The 20,000-nt window shown below is 35.8% G+C and overlaps 1 protein-coding gene across 1 annotated transcript in view; it reads left to right on the forward strand.

Moving 5' to 3' along the window:
* The first annotated feature begins 412 nt into the window (after positions 1–412).
* txlnbb (taxilin beta b) overlaps positions 413–20,000 on the forward strand; it is a 28,242-nt gene continuing 8,654 nt past the window's right edge. Inside the window, exons 1-9 of the mRNA XM_056476474.1 lie at positions 413–512; positions 3,953–4,174; positions 4,709–4,800; positions 7,175–7,345; positions 13,955–14,149; positions 15,894–16,013; positions 17,609–17,683; positions 17,766–17,858; positions 19,952–20,000. The exon at positions 19,952–20,000 is cut by the window's right edge and continues 47 nt beyond it. Of these exons, the coding sequence (XP_056332449.1) occupies positions 3,979–4,174; positions 4,709–4,800; positions 7,175–7,345; positions 13,955–14,149; positions 15,894–16,013; positions 17,609–17,683; positions 17,766–17,858; positions 19,952–20,000 (991 nt within the window). The 5' untranslated portion in view covers positions 413–512; positions 3,953–3,978. The remainder of the gene's footprint in view (positions 513–3,952; positions 4,175–4,708; positions 4,801–7,174; positions 7,346–13,954; positions 14,150–15,893; positions 16,014–17,608; positions 17,684–17,765; positions 17,859–19,951) is intronic.

The raw sequence follows: 20,000 nt of genomic DNA on the forward strand, positions 1-20,000 counted from the left end.
TTATACAATTTGGATATTCCGACAAGACTTAGTCAGGTAGTGTATATTGTTCAATCCTAACACACATTCTGTATTTTATGTAAAAAATATATATTTTGGATGAAATTAATCTTTGCCCAGTACTGAATATAATGTCATGAAGTATGTATATGTATAAAATATGTACTCTGCCACACTTGCTGTTAAAATTTGAAAATAAACCTGGAAAGTGTTTTGAAAAGGTGTAAAAAAAAAAATCTCTAAACATCTAAACGTAGACCTGGATTTCCTGAGATTTACAATTCCATATTGTGACAGAATGCTTTTGATGTCTTAAAACATGTTTTGTCTTCAAGTCAACAGGTTCAGTTCAGTATAACAGAGTTATGTTATAGATGATGTGTTTTGTGCTCTCCAGAAAGATGATTTGGCGATCAGCATCGTTGTGCTCAGCTGTGATTATTTTGAGGTCCATCCTCGTCCTGCAGCTGCTGTGTTTAACGCTCCCTGCTCACTCCTCACTGCTCCTGCTGGTAAGAGTCTACACTTTTTCTCTTTCTCCACTGTACTAAACATCTCACAGTTATATCTAAAGCCTTATTTCTCTTGACTGAATGCTTGATTTTCATACTGAGTAAATCTACTGTATACATATTTATATACATAGAGAGAGAGAGCTTTGGTTTAGCATGTAAAGCATGTTTAGTGTAACTCAGCATGTTGTTGCACATGTTATTGGACTGGTTCTTTGTGTTAACATGTTGGAAATATTAGTACCTATACATAGATATGCACGAAGGTTCAGTGTAGGTCATATTGGGGCGTTATGTGATATTAAAAACTGCATTAATTTTACAGACTTATTTTTCTCTTTATTATTTCTTATTCATTATATTATTTCAAACTACTAGAATGTCAATGAAAGTCACTTTGTTAAACTGTAGAGTTGAATTTTCAACATCAAACGTCGACAGAGCAGAGATCAACATCCCATAATGCAATTCACAATTGTTAATAAACGAAAAACACTTTTTTTGAATCACAAAATACAGAAACTATTAATTAATACATTTTTTTCAAGGTTTTGTATAAAAATATGTACTTTTCCACACTTGCTGGCTGGAGAAATGTGAAAATGCACCTGGAAAGTGCTTGAAATATACTTATAATGGACTTTTAATGTCTAATCTGTAGAGCTGGACGTTGGAAATATCAGTGCTAATACTTTGATATGTAGGAAGGTTCAGTGTAGGTCATATTGGGGTGTTATGTGATATTAAAAAAAGCATTGTTTTGTTTGTTTTGTTTTTATTGCAATGCATTTTTGCTAGATATTTGGTGAACACTGTCGTGCATGAGGATAACAGACAAGTTGACCATATTGAGTGTGTCTTGAAATAGAGTTGAGGCCGTGAACAGGTGGCAGTGCTGCTGGTGAAGATATCAGAGAGAAGCAGCGGGCTAAATATAACCAGATGAACAGTCGCTCCGTCACAAACAACTGCAAACTTTAGTGTAATAAAGAGCGAATACATTTAAAGAAGTTCATCTGATCTGAATCTAAAAGCTGGTCTGTGCAGTTTTAAATATACACTGTTAATATACTCATAAGTTAGCAGTTTTTCGTAGTTTGTGCTTTTATCGTGCTCTTATTTTTTCCACTTATTTATGCTTTAGAATTGCGTTATACGAGCTTTATCTTTCTTCCAATATCTTTTAACCCTGAAAAGCTTTAAAAGAGTAAGTTTTTATTAACATTTTGAATAGTTTAAAGTGATATATTTTCTTGGTTGGGGTTGTATATTATGCTACAAACACCTTATAATAAACTGGCAGTAAATTGTCTGTTATTTTACACATTTCTTTATTTCTTATTATATTATTTCAAACTACTAAAATGTCAATAAAAGTCACTTTGTCAGCATTAAAAGTCGACAGAGCAGAAATCAACATCCCATAATGCAATTCACAACCGTAAATAAACATCACACAATACAGAAACTGGTAATTAACATATATATTTTTAGTGTACAGTGATTCTGTTCATGTTTTAAAGTTGTTGTTTTTTTGTTTTGAAGCCTCTGTTTTAACCCTCATAAAGCCTTTAAAACCTGTATACTATTTTTTTAGACATGCTCCGATCAGGATTTTTGCATCTGATTTTTGCAAAGTCATTGTAATCAGCCTATACCAAGTACCGATTTTGATGCTTCAAGCTTTATATAACTTTGCCATTGCATAAGCACATTTTCTCTCTACTGTATGTATAAGATCTCGCCTTACCTAAGAGAATAAATAAAGGATGTCGCATACATGTAATGGTCAGAAGCAGCTTTACAAAAAAAAAATAGATAAAACCGATAGAAAAAAATGGAAGGAAAATTACTGACAATGCAATTCATGAACATTGCTCATGTGTTGTAGCGCTGTGGATGTATAACCTGGATTGTAAACTCCTAAACAAACGCTTGCGATCGGTTCATGAGATCGTGAAATGTGATTATCGGCCGATACTGATCTCCGGCCGATCGATTAGGCATCCCTAATATTTTTTGCATTGCATGATGTGCTTTTTAGTGCAAAGACTTGCTGTTTTACAAAAACCGAACTACATTGTATTTTGATCAGCAATGTGTATTTTGTGAGTACAGTTGATGATCAAATCATTAGCCCTCCTGTCAAATTATTATTCATTTTCGAATAGTGTTGTTTAGCATAACATGAGTAGTTTTCACAGGATTTTTTATTGTATTTTCTATTTGGAGAAAGTCTTATATCTTTTAGAATAAAAAAATTAAATTAAAAAAAGTAAAAACTGCTCAGGTCATTGTTATTTGGTAATTATTATTTTTTCTTCGATTAGCTACAGAACAAACCACTGTTGTTCAATGACTTTTACCCTAATTATTACATCTAGTCTTTAAATTGCACTGTAAGGTAGTATCTTGGAAAATTCATTCATTTTCCTTCGACTTAGTCCCTTTCGTCATCAGGGGTGGCCACAGCGGAATGAACTGCCAACTTATCCAGCATATGTTTTACACAGCGGATGCCTTTGCAGCTGCAACGCAGTACTGGAATACACACTCATTCACACACACCCATACACTACAGTCAATTTAGTTAATTCAATACACCTATAGCGCATGTTTGGACTGTGAGGGGGAAACTGGAGCACCCGACGGAAACCCACGCCAACACGGGGAGAACGTGCAAACTCCACACTGAAATGCCAACTGGTCCAGTCGGGATTCAAACCAGTGACCTTGTTGCTGTGAGGCGACAGTGCTAACCACTGTGCCACCATGCTGCCCATCTTGGAAAATATGTAGTAAAAGATTATATACTGTCATCATGGCAAAGATGAAATAAATTAGTTAATAAATAACAGTTATTAAAACTATAATGCTAATAAATGTGTTGAAAAAATCTTTCCATTAAACAGCCCTTTAGAAATATTTGAAAAAAATAGATAAATCTAATAATTTTGTCTTCATCTGTAAATGTAATAAATTAATAAATGATCTGAATAGCTATCATAATTATATTTGAAAGGTAATTTTAGCACTGTGTAGTCTTACTCTTATTTTATAGCACACATTTAGATACAGCCAAAAATAAATAATCACAATAAAATGTTTTATATCATTCGTTAATGATGATTATTGAATATTTTTTAACAATTCATTTAGAAATAAAGCATTTCATACCAAATATTGTTTTAATCATTATTGACAATGGTGGACAGTCAATAAATAACGATATCGTTTTATCGCCCAGGCCTAGTTTGCATCTATAACTCAAAGTAGTAATTAACATGCTACAAACTTTTAAATAATAAATAATAATTCACTGTATTTTAAAGTGCCCGTAACATCAATATTGTGCTTATTCATTGTCACGATATATTAACATGTTGAGGAACTCCTATTATCTACATTAGTCTGAATATTGTGTTGTTGGATCTCTCCAGTCTGGGTAGCAGAATCGCCCCTCAGGATGGAGATGGAGAGCTGTGCTCAGTCTGCAAACGGAGAAATGACAGAGGACCTGTCTCAGCAGCTGCAGGAGATCATCAACACATACCAGCTGAACGAACAGAAACAGGAAACAGAGGAGGACGAGATGGAGGAGGAAGAGGAGGAGCCCAAGAGCAGAGAGCAGAAGATGGAGAAAAAGATGCTGAAAGGCCTCGGTGAGACACAAACACACTGAACATTAGTGATCAGCAGGGCCGGATTAACCAATGGGCATTATGGGCACAGGCCCCAGGGCCCCTGCGGGGGGGGGGGCTGGGGAAATGCAGATTTTGGAGTGTCTATTTAGGCTAAATGCAAATAGCGCACCCCTTTGGAATAAGCTAGTTGAGTGATTCATAAAGTTGAGTGATAACATAACTAGAGAGAGTGACAAACAGCAGTGTAAGTGGCATAGCTCGTAAAGCGCATGGCTACATGTTTTGACGCGATCGATCATGAACCTGGTTCGAATCCAGCGTCTGATGAACACTCTCTTCTCCCCTCTGCATATCTGATTTTGCCTACTCTTCATCACGAGGAAGACAAGTAAAGGAGGCGAAAGGAGGCCCGACACCATACTAATGAATTATTGTGCTCTAAAATCAGGCATTTCTGCTTCATTGTGTAACCCCTGAATGTAAAGCCTAAAATTTAAATAAAATTAATGGATTTGTTTTTCACTGCATTTGTTTTCCTATCTGTAATCTCAGGGAAGGAAGCAATGCTGTTGATGCAGAGTCTGAATAAACTGGGGACGCCTGAGAAGAAACTGGACACTCTCATTAAAAAACATGCTGAACTGGTGAGTACAGTCATCATTCTACCCTTGCATTTATATTTATATATATATATATATATATATATATATATATATATATATATATATATATATATATATATATATATATATATATATATATATATATATATATATATATATATATATATATGTATATTTTTTGTTTGTTTGTTTGTTTATTTATTTATTAAATTCTTATTATTAAAATCTGCATGTGTGTTTTTTGCTTTGTATCATGTTTGACAGTTCGTTTTGGCTAAAACAGTATAGTACTGACATAATTCAACTCTTAAACCATAATTTTATATTTAAGCTTGATTTTAAGCACAAAGTCATGGAGGTTTTTGATCATGTTGATAAATTAGAGAGTATAAATTTGTCACTTTAAATGAACTTACACTACAAAAATAAGTGCATTTGGAGAATGTCCCTTTTAGTATTTTTTATTTTTTTGTAAACATCTGTTTTTATATAATACTGTATGTACAATCACCAACAATGTTTTCTCTTTACAACTTAAAATTAATAAACAAATATTTAAATAAAATAAACCACAAAACTACAATGTAGAATTTTTGAAATTTGAAATAAAATAAAATGGTAAATAAAACAACAAAATGGTAATATTTAAAATTTTCATTCATTCATTCATTTTCTTTTCGGCTTAGTCCCTTTATTAATTTGGGGTCGCCACAGCGGTATGAACCGCCAACTTATCCAGCACATGTTTTACGCAACGGATGCCCTTCCAGCCGCAACCCATCTCTGGGAAACATCCATACTCACTCACACTCATACACTATGGACAATTTAGCCTAATTCACCTGTACCGCCAACTGACCCAGCCGAGGCTCGAACCAGCAACCTTCTTGCTGAGGCGACAGCACTAACTACTGCGCCACTGCGACGCCTCTAATTTTCATTTAGATTAACCTAAAAATTAAAAACCTTAATCTAAAATAAATAAAATAAGAATTGCTATGGGTATCACTAAACAAAATCACAAAAAACACTGCAAAAAAAAAAAATAATAAATTAAGAAATAAATGAAATGAAAACTGAAAACAACAAAAAATTCTAATTACTAATAAAAAATGAGAAATTACAAAAAAGCAACAAAAACAAAACTTGTCAGAGGAAATGTTTACATTCTAAATCGTGCGTTAACAAAAAGCTTTCAATGTAAATAAATATAATCCACTGAGCTATAGAGTGATTAATTCAATATCATAAATAAACATTATATATATATATATATATATATATATATATATATATATAAATATACATTTCCACCTCCATTTTTTTGCATCTTGCCAGACCCCAAAACATATAATTTAATTTATGTGTACCTTATTAAATTGCAATATTTAGGTAGTTTTTTAATGTTGCAACGGCTAAACAGGGTTGATGATCATACACAGCAGTTCAGTCGGATTGTTAATAGCAGTCTGCAGTTTATGGTTGATATTATTTGTATTTTAGATATTTAATGTTTATTTAATAATAATTTAATTGTTGTTTAATATGTGTGTGTGTGTTGGTTGTCCAACAATTCCACACACTAAACATTTACAGATACCATATGAATACTATACATTACTATCATCAGATCATATGGGAGATTGTGATCATTCATAGTGATAATAATTAAAGCGCAGAGGGAAAATGGTTAAATTTACAGTAGGCTACTGTGCAAAAGTCTTAGGCTACTAGTAAGCTTGCCCAGGCCCAAATGTAATGTGAGTGCGGGCCGTCGGGGGAGACGGGAGGGGGGACAAGCACACTTCGACCCGGTTCAAGGCAATTGTACATAGTGTGAGTACGCCCTTAGTTTCTATTTCAGAGGTCGCCACAGCGGAATGAACCGCCAACTGTTTTGGCACATGTTTTTTGCAGCAGATGCCCCTCCAGTCACAAACCAGTACAGGGAAACACCCATACACACTCATTCACACACATTCACTACAGCCAATTTAGTTTCCTCAATTCGCCTATAGCACATGTGTTTGGACTGTGAGGGAAACCGGAGCACCCAGAGGAACCCACGCCAACACGGGGAGAACATGCAAACTCCACACAGAAATGCCTACTGACCCGGCTGGAACCGGCAACCCTCTAGCTGTGAGGCGACAGTACTAACCACTAAGCCACTGTACCCCTCCCCAACCCTCCACACCCCAACACAACCTTATGACTTAAATATTGAACCACTTTAAATCACGATATCAGCCATGATCCTTAAGGAATTAATAAAAATGTATTCTGGCATGCATTCACTTATAGGAATGGTTCTATGAGGAGTTTTATAAATGAGAGCCCTGGTGTTTTCTATGCATGTAAATGAAGATCATGAGTCTGTGTGTTCTGTGTGCAGCTGGAGGAGCACCGCTCAGACCAGAAACAGCTGAAGATGCTGCAGAAGAAGTTTCTCCAGGTGCTGAAGGAGAAAGATCAGCTTCAGGGTGAACACAGCCGAGCCGTTCTGGCCCGCAGCAAACTGGAGAGTCTGTGTCGAGAGCTGCAGAGACACAACAAGACCCTGAAGGTGAAAACAACACCTCAATGCCAGCAGTATGACATACATTACTATGCCCACACAGAATCTGCACTCGCAGAATTCAGCAGATTTTTAGCCCATCATTGAGTCTGTTTATTTACTTGTGTGTAAATTTATATTTATTCAGCTTTTAAATTAATTTCTGTAATATTCTTGACTAATATGAAAATGTTCATATGATTTATTCACAATACAGTTTGTAAAGTAATATTTTCTGTCTTTTACTAGAGATATTATATAGAAGACTTGCTTTGTTTACCAAATAAAGTGAATCTAATTGGATTTGCATTGTAAACATTAAATACAAGTTAACAAGGTGTAACTTTTTAGTTCATATATCAAGGTTTTAGTTATGATCCCAAAATTATTTCGCATAAATCTGCAGATTTTTAACAAAATTCTGCTCAGAAATAGCAAAAAAACGTGTGCAGATTCCGTCTGGCCCTAGACATGATTGAGAGAAAACACCTGAACTTCCTTTAGCTCCTGTTTACACCTGCTACTTCTGGAGTTTTTTCTGATCAGATAGGAGCTGTTAGAAACTGGTCACTTTATTTATTTTTTTCTATGGGATGGCTATCTGATTTGTGAAAACCCACCAAATGGATATAAATCAGATTTTCTGACTTTCAAATACAGCATTATATTCAAATTTAACTAGGTTATGTTGACTAAAGCGTGAGGCACACTACATTTTATTTGATTTATATTATTATTACAGAAGCATAAGCTACATATCTTATTTGGCATTCAAAATATTTTATTATACACTTACCGGCCACTTTATTAGGTACACCTTACACTAGTACCTGGCTGGACTCTCTTTTGCCTTCAGAACTGCCTTAATCCTTCATGGCATAAATTCAACAAGGTACTGGAAATATTCCTCAAAGATTTCTGTCCATATTGACATAATAGCGTCACGCAGTTGCTGCAGATTTGTTGGCTGCACATCCATGATGCGGATCTCCTGTTCCACCACATCCCAAAGGTGCTATATTGGATTGAGATCTGGTGACCGTGGAAGCAATTTGATTATAGTGAACTCATTAGCTGCATTTCCATCCAAAAATGCTAATTAACCTGATGCCCAAAAGTGGAATATTCCATAAAAGACGTGCAAATAAAGCAGAGTTTCCATCCAATAAGTCAAAGAGAACAAAATCTTCACTTCCTGATTAACTGGTGCCAAATATCAACCGTAAAAGACAGAATTTGCTATGGTAGGAGAAGCTGCGTGAATCTTTTCTTTGTTTAATAAATTACTTCTCAGAAGAAAATGCTGACACGCAGTGAATGCATGGTGGCGTTTGAAGGCGTGAGACGTGGAGCACAGATGCTCTTGACAGTTCTGGAAGTCATTAGTAATATAATAACACTAATACTGAGATGGTTAAAGCATTTTAGAATGACCAAAACAACACTTAAGATGTTTTACAGTGTGCTCAGCCTGCTGGTTTGTCCATTCACATGCATTTTTATCATCACATGATCTCTTATAATAAAATCACATGACCTTTTTTAATGCGCATACTGAAATTTGTTCGGTAAAAGTGTCTGCATCATAGTTTATGCGCATCTTTTCTTATTGGATAAAAACGTTGTCCTGCTCAGTTATGCGCATAAGTTTTTTATGCACATTTTCAAAATGTATGTGCTTCTTGGTGTTTCCATCAACCAATTTTTTTTTAGGTGGATGGAAATGTAGCTAAGGTCCAGTTTGAGATGATTCTCTCTTTATGACATGGTGCGTTATCCTGCTGGAAGTAGCCATCAGAAGATGGGTACACTGTGGTCATAAAGGGATGGACATGGTCAGCAACAATACTCAGCTAGGCTGTGTTGTTGACACGATGCTCAATTGGTGCTAATGGGCCCAAAGTGTGCCAAGAAAATATCCCCCATAATTCAATTTAATTTAATTCACCTTTATTTGTATAGCGCTTATACAATGTAGATTGTGTCAAAGCAGCTTCACATAAAAGGTCATAGTAAATTGGAACAGTGTAGTTCTGTTTGTAGTGTTTAAGTTCAGTTCAGTTTAGCTCAGTTCAGTGTGGTTTAATAATCACTACTGAGAGTCCAAACACTGAAGAGCAAATCCAACGATGCGCAGCTCTACCGATCTCAAACCATGCAAGCCAGTGGCGACAGCGGAGAGGGAAAAAAAACTTCACTAAAGGCGGAAGTGAAGAAAAAAAACCTCGAGAGAAACCAGACTCAGTTGGGCACGACCATTTTAATTTCTCCACTGGCCAAACGTCTTGTGCAAAGCTGCAGTCTCAGTGGCGGAGGCTGGAAGCTGGCCTCAGCGAAGACTCGTCTGTCCCTGGAATGTCACAGGAATCAGTCTCATGCTCTTCACTCCTCCATGACCACCACAGTAGCTGCTCAGGATACGGCCTGGTCCAGGATATGGAAACCTTGGGTTCATCTCGTCGCTGGTCTTGGATCGAATCAGTGACTCTGCATAGTCTGAGGGCCTCGGGAAGAGTATCCCCAGGTGGAAATGGAGAATAAACAAAATAATTAGCGTAGCTGATGTTCATAGTGTGTATAAACAAGGTGCAGAAACCTGTGTGGAGCACATTAATGTATCATACTGCTAAGTGATGCACTGAGTGTATGCTTTACTAAACAGATAGGTCTTTAATCTAGTTTTGAATGGGGAGAGTGTGTCTGAGCCTCGGACGTTATCAGGAAGGCTATTCCAGAGTTTAGGAGCTATAAATGAGAACGCTCGACCTCCTTTACTCGACTAGCTATTCTTGGTACTACCAGAAGCCCTGAGTTTTGAGATCTTAAAGAGCGAGTTGGATTGTAGCGAGACAGAAGATTGGTTAGATAAGCAGGAGCTAGAGTATTTAAAGCTTTATAGGTAAGAAACAATATTTTAAATTCAATACGAAACTTAACAGGCAGCCAGTGTAAGGAGGATAAAATTGGGGTGATGTGATCAAATTTTCTAGACCTGGTAAAAACTCTAGCAGCTGCATTTTGTACTAGCTGAAGTTTGTTAATAGAGGATGCTGGGCAGCCAGCAAACAGTGCATTACAGTAGTCCAGCCTAGAAGTCATAAAAGCATGGCTTTTCTGCATCTGAGATGGATAGCATACTTCGTAACTTAGCAATATTTCTCAGATGAAAGAAAGCAGTTTTTGTGACATGGGAAATATGATTTTTAAAAGTTAAATTGCTGTCTAATATGACACCCAGATCTTTTATAGTAGAGCTAACGCTAACTTTGTATCCCTCTAATTGCAGGTCGAGTTGTGAGATCTGCTGTGTACAGGATTTAGGCCCAATAAGTAATAATTCTCTTTTGTCTGAGTTTAAGAGAAGATAATTGTTGATCATCCAGTCTTTAACATCTTTAATACACTCAGTTAGCTTGGACAGTTTAGACATCTCGTCAGGTTAAGTTGAAATATATAATTGAGTATCATCTGCATAGCAGTGAAAGCTGATCCCATGTCTTCTAATAATGTCTCCCAGGGGTAGCATGTATATTGTAAACAGCAAAGGGCCTAAAACTGATCCTTGAGACACCCATACTTTACTGGGCTGACTTGTGAAGGCTGTTCATTAGTATTCACAATATGGTAACGGTCAGCTAAGTATGACTTAAACCATTGTAGAGCCTGTCCCTTGACACCTGTAGACTTTAAGCGATTTATGAGGATACAGTGGTCAATGGTGTCAAATGCCGCACTAAGATTGAGTAGAACTAATAGCGAGATGCACCCTTGGACAGCAGCTAAGAGTAAATCGTTGGTTATTTTCACTAATGCAGTTTCTGTACTGTGATGAGCTCTGAAACACTTCGAAAACATTGTTCGTCTGCAGAAAGGAGCATAATTGAGCAGAAACAACTTTTTCTAGCATTTTAGACATAAATGGAGGATTTGAAATAGGCCTATAATTAGCTAAGTTGCTGGGGTCCAGTTGTGGTTTCTTAATAATAGGCTTAATAACAGCTAGCTTGTAAGGATTTGGAACATGGCCAGCACCAGCCTGAACCGATACAAGGCAGGATGGATCCATGCTTTTATGTTGTTGATGCTAAATTCTGACCCTACCATCCGAATGTTGCAGCAGAAATCGAGACTCATCAGACCAGGCAACGTTTTTCCAATCTTCTATTGTCCAGTTTTGGTGAGCCTGTGTAAATTGTAGCCTCAGTTTCCTGTTCTTAGCTGACAGGAGTGGCACCCGGTGTGGTCTTCTGCTGCTGTAGCCCATCCGCCTCAAGGTTGGACGTGTTGTGTGTTCAGAGATGCTCAATGCTCAAGGCATTTGAACTGCCGCTCACTGGATATTTCCTCTTTTTCGGACCATTCTCTGTAAACCCTAGAGATGGTTGTGCGTGAAAATCCCAGTAGATCAGCAGTTTCTGAAATTCTCACACCAGACCGTCTGGCACCAGCAATCATGCCACATTTAAAGTCACTAAAATCCCCTTTCTTCCCCATTCTGATGCTCAGTTTGAACTGCAGTAGATCCTCTTGATCATGTCTACATGCCTAAATGCATTAAGCTGCAGAAATGTGATTGGCTGATTAGAAATTTGGGTTAACGAGCAGTTGGACTGGTGTGCCTAATAAAAAGGCTAGTGAGTATATAGGGGTGTCACAGTAGCACAGTGAGTAGCACAGTCGCCTCACAGCAATGTTCTCACAATTTCCCCTTTTCCATGTTCTCCCCGTGTTGGCGTGGGTTTCCTCCAGGTGCTCCGGTTTCCCCCACAGTCCAAACACATACGCTATAGGTGAATTGGGCTAGTTAAATTGGCCGTAGTGTATGTGTGGTGAATGCAAGTGTGTATGGGTGTTTCCCTGTACTGAGTTGTGGCTGGAAGGGTATCCGCTGTGTAAAACATACTGGAGTGTTGGTGGTTCAGTCCTCTGTAGTGACCCCTGATTAATAAAGGGACTAAGCTGAATAGAGAATGAATGAATGAATGAATGAATGAATGAATGAATGAATGAATATATATATATATACACACACACACACACACACACACACACACACACACACACACACACACATTTTAACAGGGGTATGTAGACTTTTGAAATCAAAATTTTTCACCCTCCTGTAAATTTATTTATTTTTCTTAAATATTTCCTAAGTGATGTTTAACAGAGCAAGAAATGTTTTACAGTATTTCCTATAATATTTTTTCTTCTGGAGAAAGTCTTATTTGTTTTATTTCGGCTAGAATAAAAGCAGGTTTAATTTTTTTTAAACCATTTAAGGTCAATATATTAGCCTCATTAAGCTATATTTGTTTTCGATAGTCTACAGAACAAACCACTGTTATACAATAACTTGCCTAATTAACCTTGTTTTTAAAAACCTTGAAATGTCACTTTAAGCTGTATAGAAGTGTCTTGAAAAATATCTTGTAAAACATTATTTCCTGTCATCATGGCAAAGATAAAATAAATCAGTTATTAGAAATTAGTTATTTTTTTTGTTTAAAACTTTATTAATCCCCTTGGGGCAATTCATTCTGACATGGGGGTGCTTCACATATAACAAGAATGACACATCAACACTTAACATCAAGTACAAAAAAATTTAATAATAATAAAAATAACAATAATACATCGATTAACTACATTTATTACGTAACCGAATTGCTTCAGGCACAAAAGTAAATTTATAATGATTTGTGGAACATCTTATTGTCCTTAGACGTCGACTAAGGGGCATCCACTCAAAATGTTTATTTAAGGGTGTGTACTGTCTCCTAGTATTTTATGTGCCATCCTCAACACCTGCTGTTCATAATAGTATGCAAGACTTCGCAGGGGAACTCCCAAAATCTTTGAGCACAAATTAATGATGCCTTGAAGACGATTCTTATTTTTTATAGACAGTGAAGAAAACCAGCAAATAAAAGAAAAAGACAAAATACTCTCAATAAATGAATTATAAAAGGTCTTAAGAATAATTTTCTCTACACTGAAAGAGTTAAGTTTCCGCAATAAAAACAGTCTTTGATGAGCCTTATTATTAATAATTGTCTGTGTGTTTTGATCAAATTTCAACTTGTTGTCAATAATTGTTCCTAAGTACCTATATTCCTCCACAACCTCAACCTGTGTGTCATTGATTAGCACCTTTTGGAGAGCAGGTGTTTTAATCAGCATTTCTTTGGTTTTTGACACATTCAGGTCTAGTTTCATTTTATTACACCATGAGATAAAATCATGCAGGACCGGACCATATTCCTGGTCTGAGTGAGAAAGCAAAGATTAAAGCACCGTATCATCTGCATATTTAACCAAGTGCCTATTTTCCTGTGTGCTCTGACAATCATTTGTATATAATATAAAAGAACAGGAGAAAGTATCTGATAGTGCCCCATTTACTCTAACTCTTTGTTTCCTACATATTAAAAAATTCATAATCCATAAGTAATAAAACTATTATGTTTAGAAATGTGATCAAAAACAATCTTCTCTCCGTTAAACAGAAATTAGGGGGACAAATATCCGGAGGGGCAAATAATTCAGGAGGGCTAATAGTTCTGACTTCACCTGTATAAATCAGCATTCTCGGTTTTGTTTTGTTTTGTTGTGCAGGAGGAGACTCTGCAGAGGTGTCGTGAAGACGATCTGAAGAGGAAGGAAATCACCACACATTTCCAGAGCACACTGAGTGACATCCAGGCCCAGATTGAGGAGCACAGCAGCCGAAACAACAAACTCTGTCAGGAGAACAGCGAGCTGGCCGAGAAACTCAAAGATCTTATTTCCAAATACGACCAGCGGGAGGCGGTATGACCACACTACAGCAGAACGCTGTTACTTATTGAGATACTTTTATAGTTTTATATATTAAAAAAAAATTATAAATTGTAAAGTTGGCTTTCTTTGTCATTTTTATTTCCTTTGTTTTGTCTTTATAAGTTAAATATGTTTATATGATTATATTTTAAATATATGTTGTATTTTTCATGTTTATTTACATTTTAGTTAGTTTTAATAATCTTGTTGTTTTTGTCATTTTATTAGTTACTGAATAAACACTACCGGTCAAAAGTTTGGGGTCAGTAGGATTTTTAAAGTTTTAAAATAAGCTTCTCCTGCTCACCAAGGCTACATGTATTTCATCAAAAATACAGTACAAATAGTAAAACTGAAATGTTATTGCACTATAAAATAACTCTTATAAAGTAGCTTATAATTTAATTTAATCATTTATTCCAGTGATTTTAAAGATGAATTTTCAGCTTCATTACTCCAGTCTTCAGAGTGACATGATCCTTCAGAAATCCCTCTAATATTATTATTATTATTATTATTATTATTATTATTATTATTATTATTATTATTATTATAAATTGAAGAGAAGATTATTAGCCCTACTGTTAAATGTGAATTATTTTCAGATATTTATTTATTTTAAGCTATTTATATTTCTAGTTTTTATTATTAAACATTTTATTATTTACCTTTGAATTGTACTCATAAATATAAAAATAAGAAATGTTGCTTGTATTTTATCAATATATTATTAATATATTAATAAAATAAATGTATTATTACAGCCCAACCCACACATACATACATACAGAATAAATAAATGGAATATATATATATAGATTATTAGCTCTCCTGTTAAATGTTAATTGCTTTCAGATATTTATTTTATATTATTTATATTTATAATTTTTATTATTAAATATTGTGTTATTTAACTTTTAGTTGTACTTATTATAGCTTGAACTAAATCAAAAATAATAAATGTTGCTTATATTTAATCTAATTAAAATTATTATAAAAAATGTATATATTAATACAAGTAAAATGAATATTATTACTTGCACACAGACGCACACACAATGGAAAAGAAGATTATTCGAGAAGATTATTTACAGACATTTATTTAATATTATTGATGTTTTTATTTTTAAATATTTTGTTCTTTTCCTTTTAGTTATACTTATAGTTTAAACTAAATAAAAAATAAGAAATGTTGCTTATATTATATTTTAATTCATTTATTTTCTTTTCGGCTTAGTCCCTTTATTAATCAGGGATCGCCACAGCGGAATGAACCGCCTACTCATCCAGCATATGTTTTACTCAGCGGATGCCCTTCCAGCTGCAACCCATCCCTGGGAAACACCCATACACACTCATTCACACACATAGACTACGGACAATTTAGCTTACCCAATTCACCTGTAGCGCATGTCTTTGGACTCCACACAGACATGCCAATTGACCCAGCTGAGGCTCGACCTTCTGGGTCTGAGGCAATCGTGCTACCCACTGTGCCACCGCGATGCCCAATATTTTAATTAATATAAATAATTAATATATGAATACAAATAAAAATCATTTCAGTATGTATTTCATTATTTATTTATTTATTTATTTATTTATTTATTTATTTATTTATTTATTTATTTATTTATTTATTTATTTATTAATTAATTTATTTATTTGTTTATGTTTACCTAAATCCAACCACACTCATAACTTGAAAAAATAAGCATTTCTGTGTTTCCTGCAGAATCTTGAGAAAGTATTCAAGCACAGAGACCTGCAGCAGAAATTACTGGAGACGAAACTGGCACAGGTCAGCCTGATCCTCAAAGAGTCTGAGGAGAAACACAAGCTGGAGAAAGAGCACGTGAGTGATATCATCACATATGATTATGCCCTTCCTACGAACTGCTGTTTAATACACTTCATCAATAGATTTGTTTAAATCCTGTGATTCAACCTGCCTCTATTTGACCTTATTTAACTTTATCATCTAAAGTGATTTTCCCAAACCAGACCAATATGTTAAGCGCCAAAATGCTTTCAACCAATCGTCAGCATACTTATGTAGTTTCACATTTGCACTCTGCAATTTGACTCTGCAAATAATGTCTGTCCACCGAATATACACTCAACGGCCACTTTATTGGGTACACTTTACTAGTACCGGGTTGGACCCCTTTTTGCTTTCAGAACTGCCTTAATCCTTTGTGGCATAAATTCAACAAGGTACTGAGAAGTTCCTAAGAGATTTTGATCCATATTGACATGATGGCATCACACAGTTGCTGCAGATTTGACGACTGCATATTCATGATGCAAATCTCCTGTTCCACCACATCCCAAAGATGCTCTATTGGATTGAGATATGGTGACTGCGGAGGCCATTTGAGTACAATGAACTCATGGTCATGTTCAAGAAACCAGTCTGAGATGATTCACGCTTTATGACATGGTGCGTTATCCTGCTGGAAGTAGCCATCAGAAGATGGGTACACTGTGGTCATAAAGGGATGGACATGGTCAGCAATAATACTCCGGTATACCCTACCATCCGAATGTCACAGCAGAAATCGTGACTCATCAGACCAGGCAACGCTTTCTTCATTCTTCTATTGTCTAATTTTGGTGAGCCTGTGTGAATTGTAGCCTCAGTTTCCTGTTCTTAGCTGACAGAAGTGGCACCCTATGTGGTCTTCTGCTGCTATAGCCCATCTGCCTCAAGGTTGGATGTGTTGTGTGTTCAGAGATGCTCTTCTGCCTACCTCGGTTGTAACGAGTAGTTATTTGAGTTACTGTTGCCTTTCTATCAGCTGGAACCAGTCTGGCCATTCTCCTCTGACCTCTGGCATCAACAAGGCATTTGTGCCCACAGAACTGCCGCTCACTGGATATTTTCTCTTCTTCAGATCATTTTCTGTAAACCCTAGAGATGGTTGTGTGTGAAAATCCCAGTAGATCAGCAGTTTCTGAAATACTCAGACCAGCTCGTCTGGCACCAGCAACCATGCCACATTTAAAGTCACTAAAATCCCTATTCTGATGCTCGGTTTGAACTGCAGCAGATTGTCTTGACCATGTCTACATGCCTAAATGCATTGAGTTGCTGCCATGTGATTGGCTGATTAGAAATTTGTGTTAACGAGCAGTTGGACTGGTGTGCCTAATAAAGTGGCCGCTGAGTGTAATAAAACAAAATGCATAATGAAAACTGAATTGTTTCTTAATGGACATTGATCCCAGAATGCACACCTGGCAACCCAAAAAACTACTGCAAGTGAGTAAGTGGTAAATAGTGCATGGCACGTTTATCCTAAAATTATTACTAATAAAGTTATTAAACCACAAGTTCTTACCTATTGTGCTCATAAATAAAACACATGATACCTGTAATAATTTATTGTCGTTTTCTGGGACTGTTTTTATGTACTGGCCTGTATTAATTACGTCTTTTGACCCTAGTTACTGAAGCAAGCAGCAGAGGCCAAACTACACGTTAAACTTCTGAAAGAGCAAGAGGTTGATATGAAGGCTCAGGTAAATTTTCATCAAATATTTCAGGTTTTTTCTTCTCAAATCATATTTTTTCACAGATTAACCCACATTTTTTTTCTGTCAGCTTGTTGTGTATTCAGAGAAGTTTGATGAACTGCAAGGATCAGTGTCTAAGAGTAATGGTGTTTATGCCAGCTTCAAACAGGACATGGACAAGGTGTGTATCCGCAGCACATTACAGGTTATTTAATTAGTGGTTATTAATATTTGTAAAAATGTAATAAGTCTCAGGTGTCGGTCCTCATAAGCCAGGGTTGTTTTGTTATTAGCTTTAATTTAAATGGAAAATAAAAAGGAAATTAACAAACTGAAGCACTGAAATTATTAATTTGTGAAGTGAAAAAAGGCGAACAATAAACAAAAACTGGAGAAAATGTAAAACTGAAATGAAAATGATTTAAACTTCAATACTTTTTTAGTAATAATTAGAAAATAAAATTGAAAAGAAAGATAAAAAGAAAAGAAAACAGTCAAATTAAATGACTGAAGCACACTTTAAAAAATGCTGGGTTATTTGAACCCAAACCAGGGTATAATATTGACAAACCCAAAAACTGGGTTAAATTTGGGAAAAAAATTTAATGGAAAAATCTAACCAGGCAGTATATTTGTCTGTATTTTACCCAAATTTGGATTGTAATAACCCAGCATATTTTAGAGTGTTAGGGTAAGGGCGTAGTGGTTAGCGATGTCGCCTCACAGCAAGAAAGTCGCTGGTTCGAGCCCCGGCTGGGTCAGTTGTAGAGTTTGCATGTTCTCCCCGTGTTTGGCGTGGGTTTTTCTCTGTGTGCTTCTGTGTCCACCACAGTCCAAACACATGCGCTATAGGTGAATTGGGTAAGCTAAATTGTCTGTAGTGTATGAGTGTGAATGAGTGCGTATGGGTGTTTCCCAGTGATGGATTGCAGCTGGAAGGGCATCCGCTGTGTAAAACATATGCTGGATAAGCTGGTGGTTCATTGATAAGTTGGCGACCCCTGATTAATAAAGAGACTACACCGAAAAGAAAATGAATGAGTAAAACAGTGAGTAGAATGAATGAATGGATGAATGAATGAACGAATGAACGAATGAATGAATGAACGTTTAAGCTGATGAATTACATTACAAACTAGAAATGATTAAAAAAATAAAAAGTGACAAAAACAAAAATTCTATTTTAACAATGACAAAGACATAACAAAAGGACTAAAACGAACAGTAAAATGATAGTTTGAAACATGAATAGAATTATTTATTTATTCATTTGTTTTTGTTATTTCACAATATACATTGTGATATGAACAGAATTTCACCAGATGACTTGAATATCTCTATTTGAAAATCATTTATCATTTTATATAGATTGGGGATGATTTTTTTGGGCAGTGCACCTGCATAGAATATAATAAACAAATCTACAAGCACAGATAAATACAGTTAGACACACATAAAATAAATGGTTTTAAATGGGTTTCATAGTCATTTTTTTGTAATTATTCAATAAAATAAATGGTTATTAAAGTTACAGACAATTCAATGGGGTTATTCACACGGACTTTTAATGTCAGCCAGCCTCAGCTTTTATTTTCTCGGCTTTCTATCTATCTATCTATTATAAAATTGCGACGTTTAAGGTCTTATTTCTTTAAAAATCAGTGATCTTCAGTGCCTGATAGATATACGATATAAAGTGGGTCGCAGACCGGACAAGAAGCACTGCATTAAATTCCATTTGCCTCGCCATGTCTTTAAAATATGACGGTTTATTTTACCCCAGTATTTTCAATTGAGTTTCTGTGCTCGCCTGCTGATCCTGACAGCGCTAGCGGTTCCATGGTCTGTCATCTCAAGCAGCAAGAAGGTCGCTGGTTCGTGAGCAGCTTGAGCAACTAAATGAATGCTCGAGTCTATTTAACATCAATGCTGTAAAAGAAACCTTATGAAATTAAAAACAGTCACATTAAGCTTTCACCGGAGGTTTATCATTGGCTGAAAAACACTAGCTATGCATAGAGCCAATTTCTGATATCATTCCTGAATGCTTTTAAAATCCTCACACAGTCACATGCCTCAAAGACACATGCAAGTGATGAATTGTAATCCAGACTCAACATTGCATATCCTGCGATGCGACTATTGCAAACGATCACATTGCGACTTCCATGCTGAAAGCATATATTGTGCAGCCCTAACACACATACTAATAAAATCATAGTTCGCTGTTTGCCGTCTGTCTCACGTATGGTAAGATGTTGATTTGTTTTACAGATGGCGAAGAAGATGAAAAAGTTGGAGAAAGAGGCATCTGCCTGGAAAT

Source organism: Danio aesculapii, chromosome 17, assembly GCF_903798145.1.
Source record: "Danio aesculapii chromosome 17, fDanAes4.1, whole genome shotgun sequence".
Classification (NCBI taxonomy): Eukaryota; Metazoa; Chordata; class Actinopteri; order Cypriniformes; family Danionidae; genus Danio; species Danio aesculapii.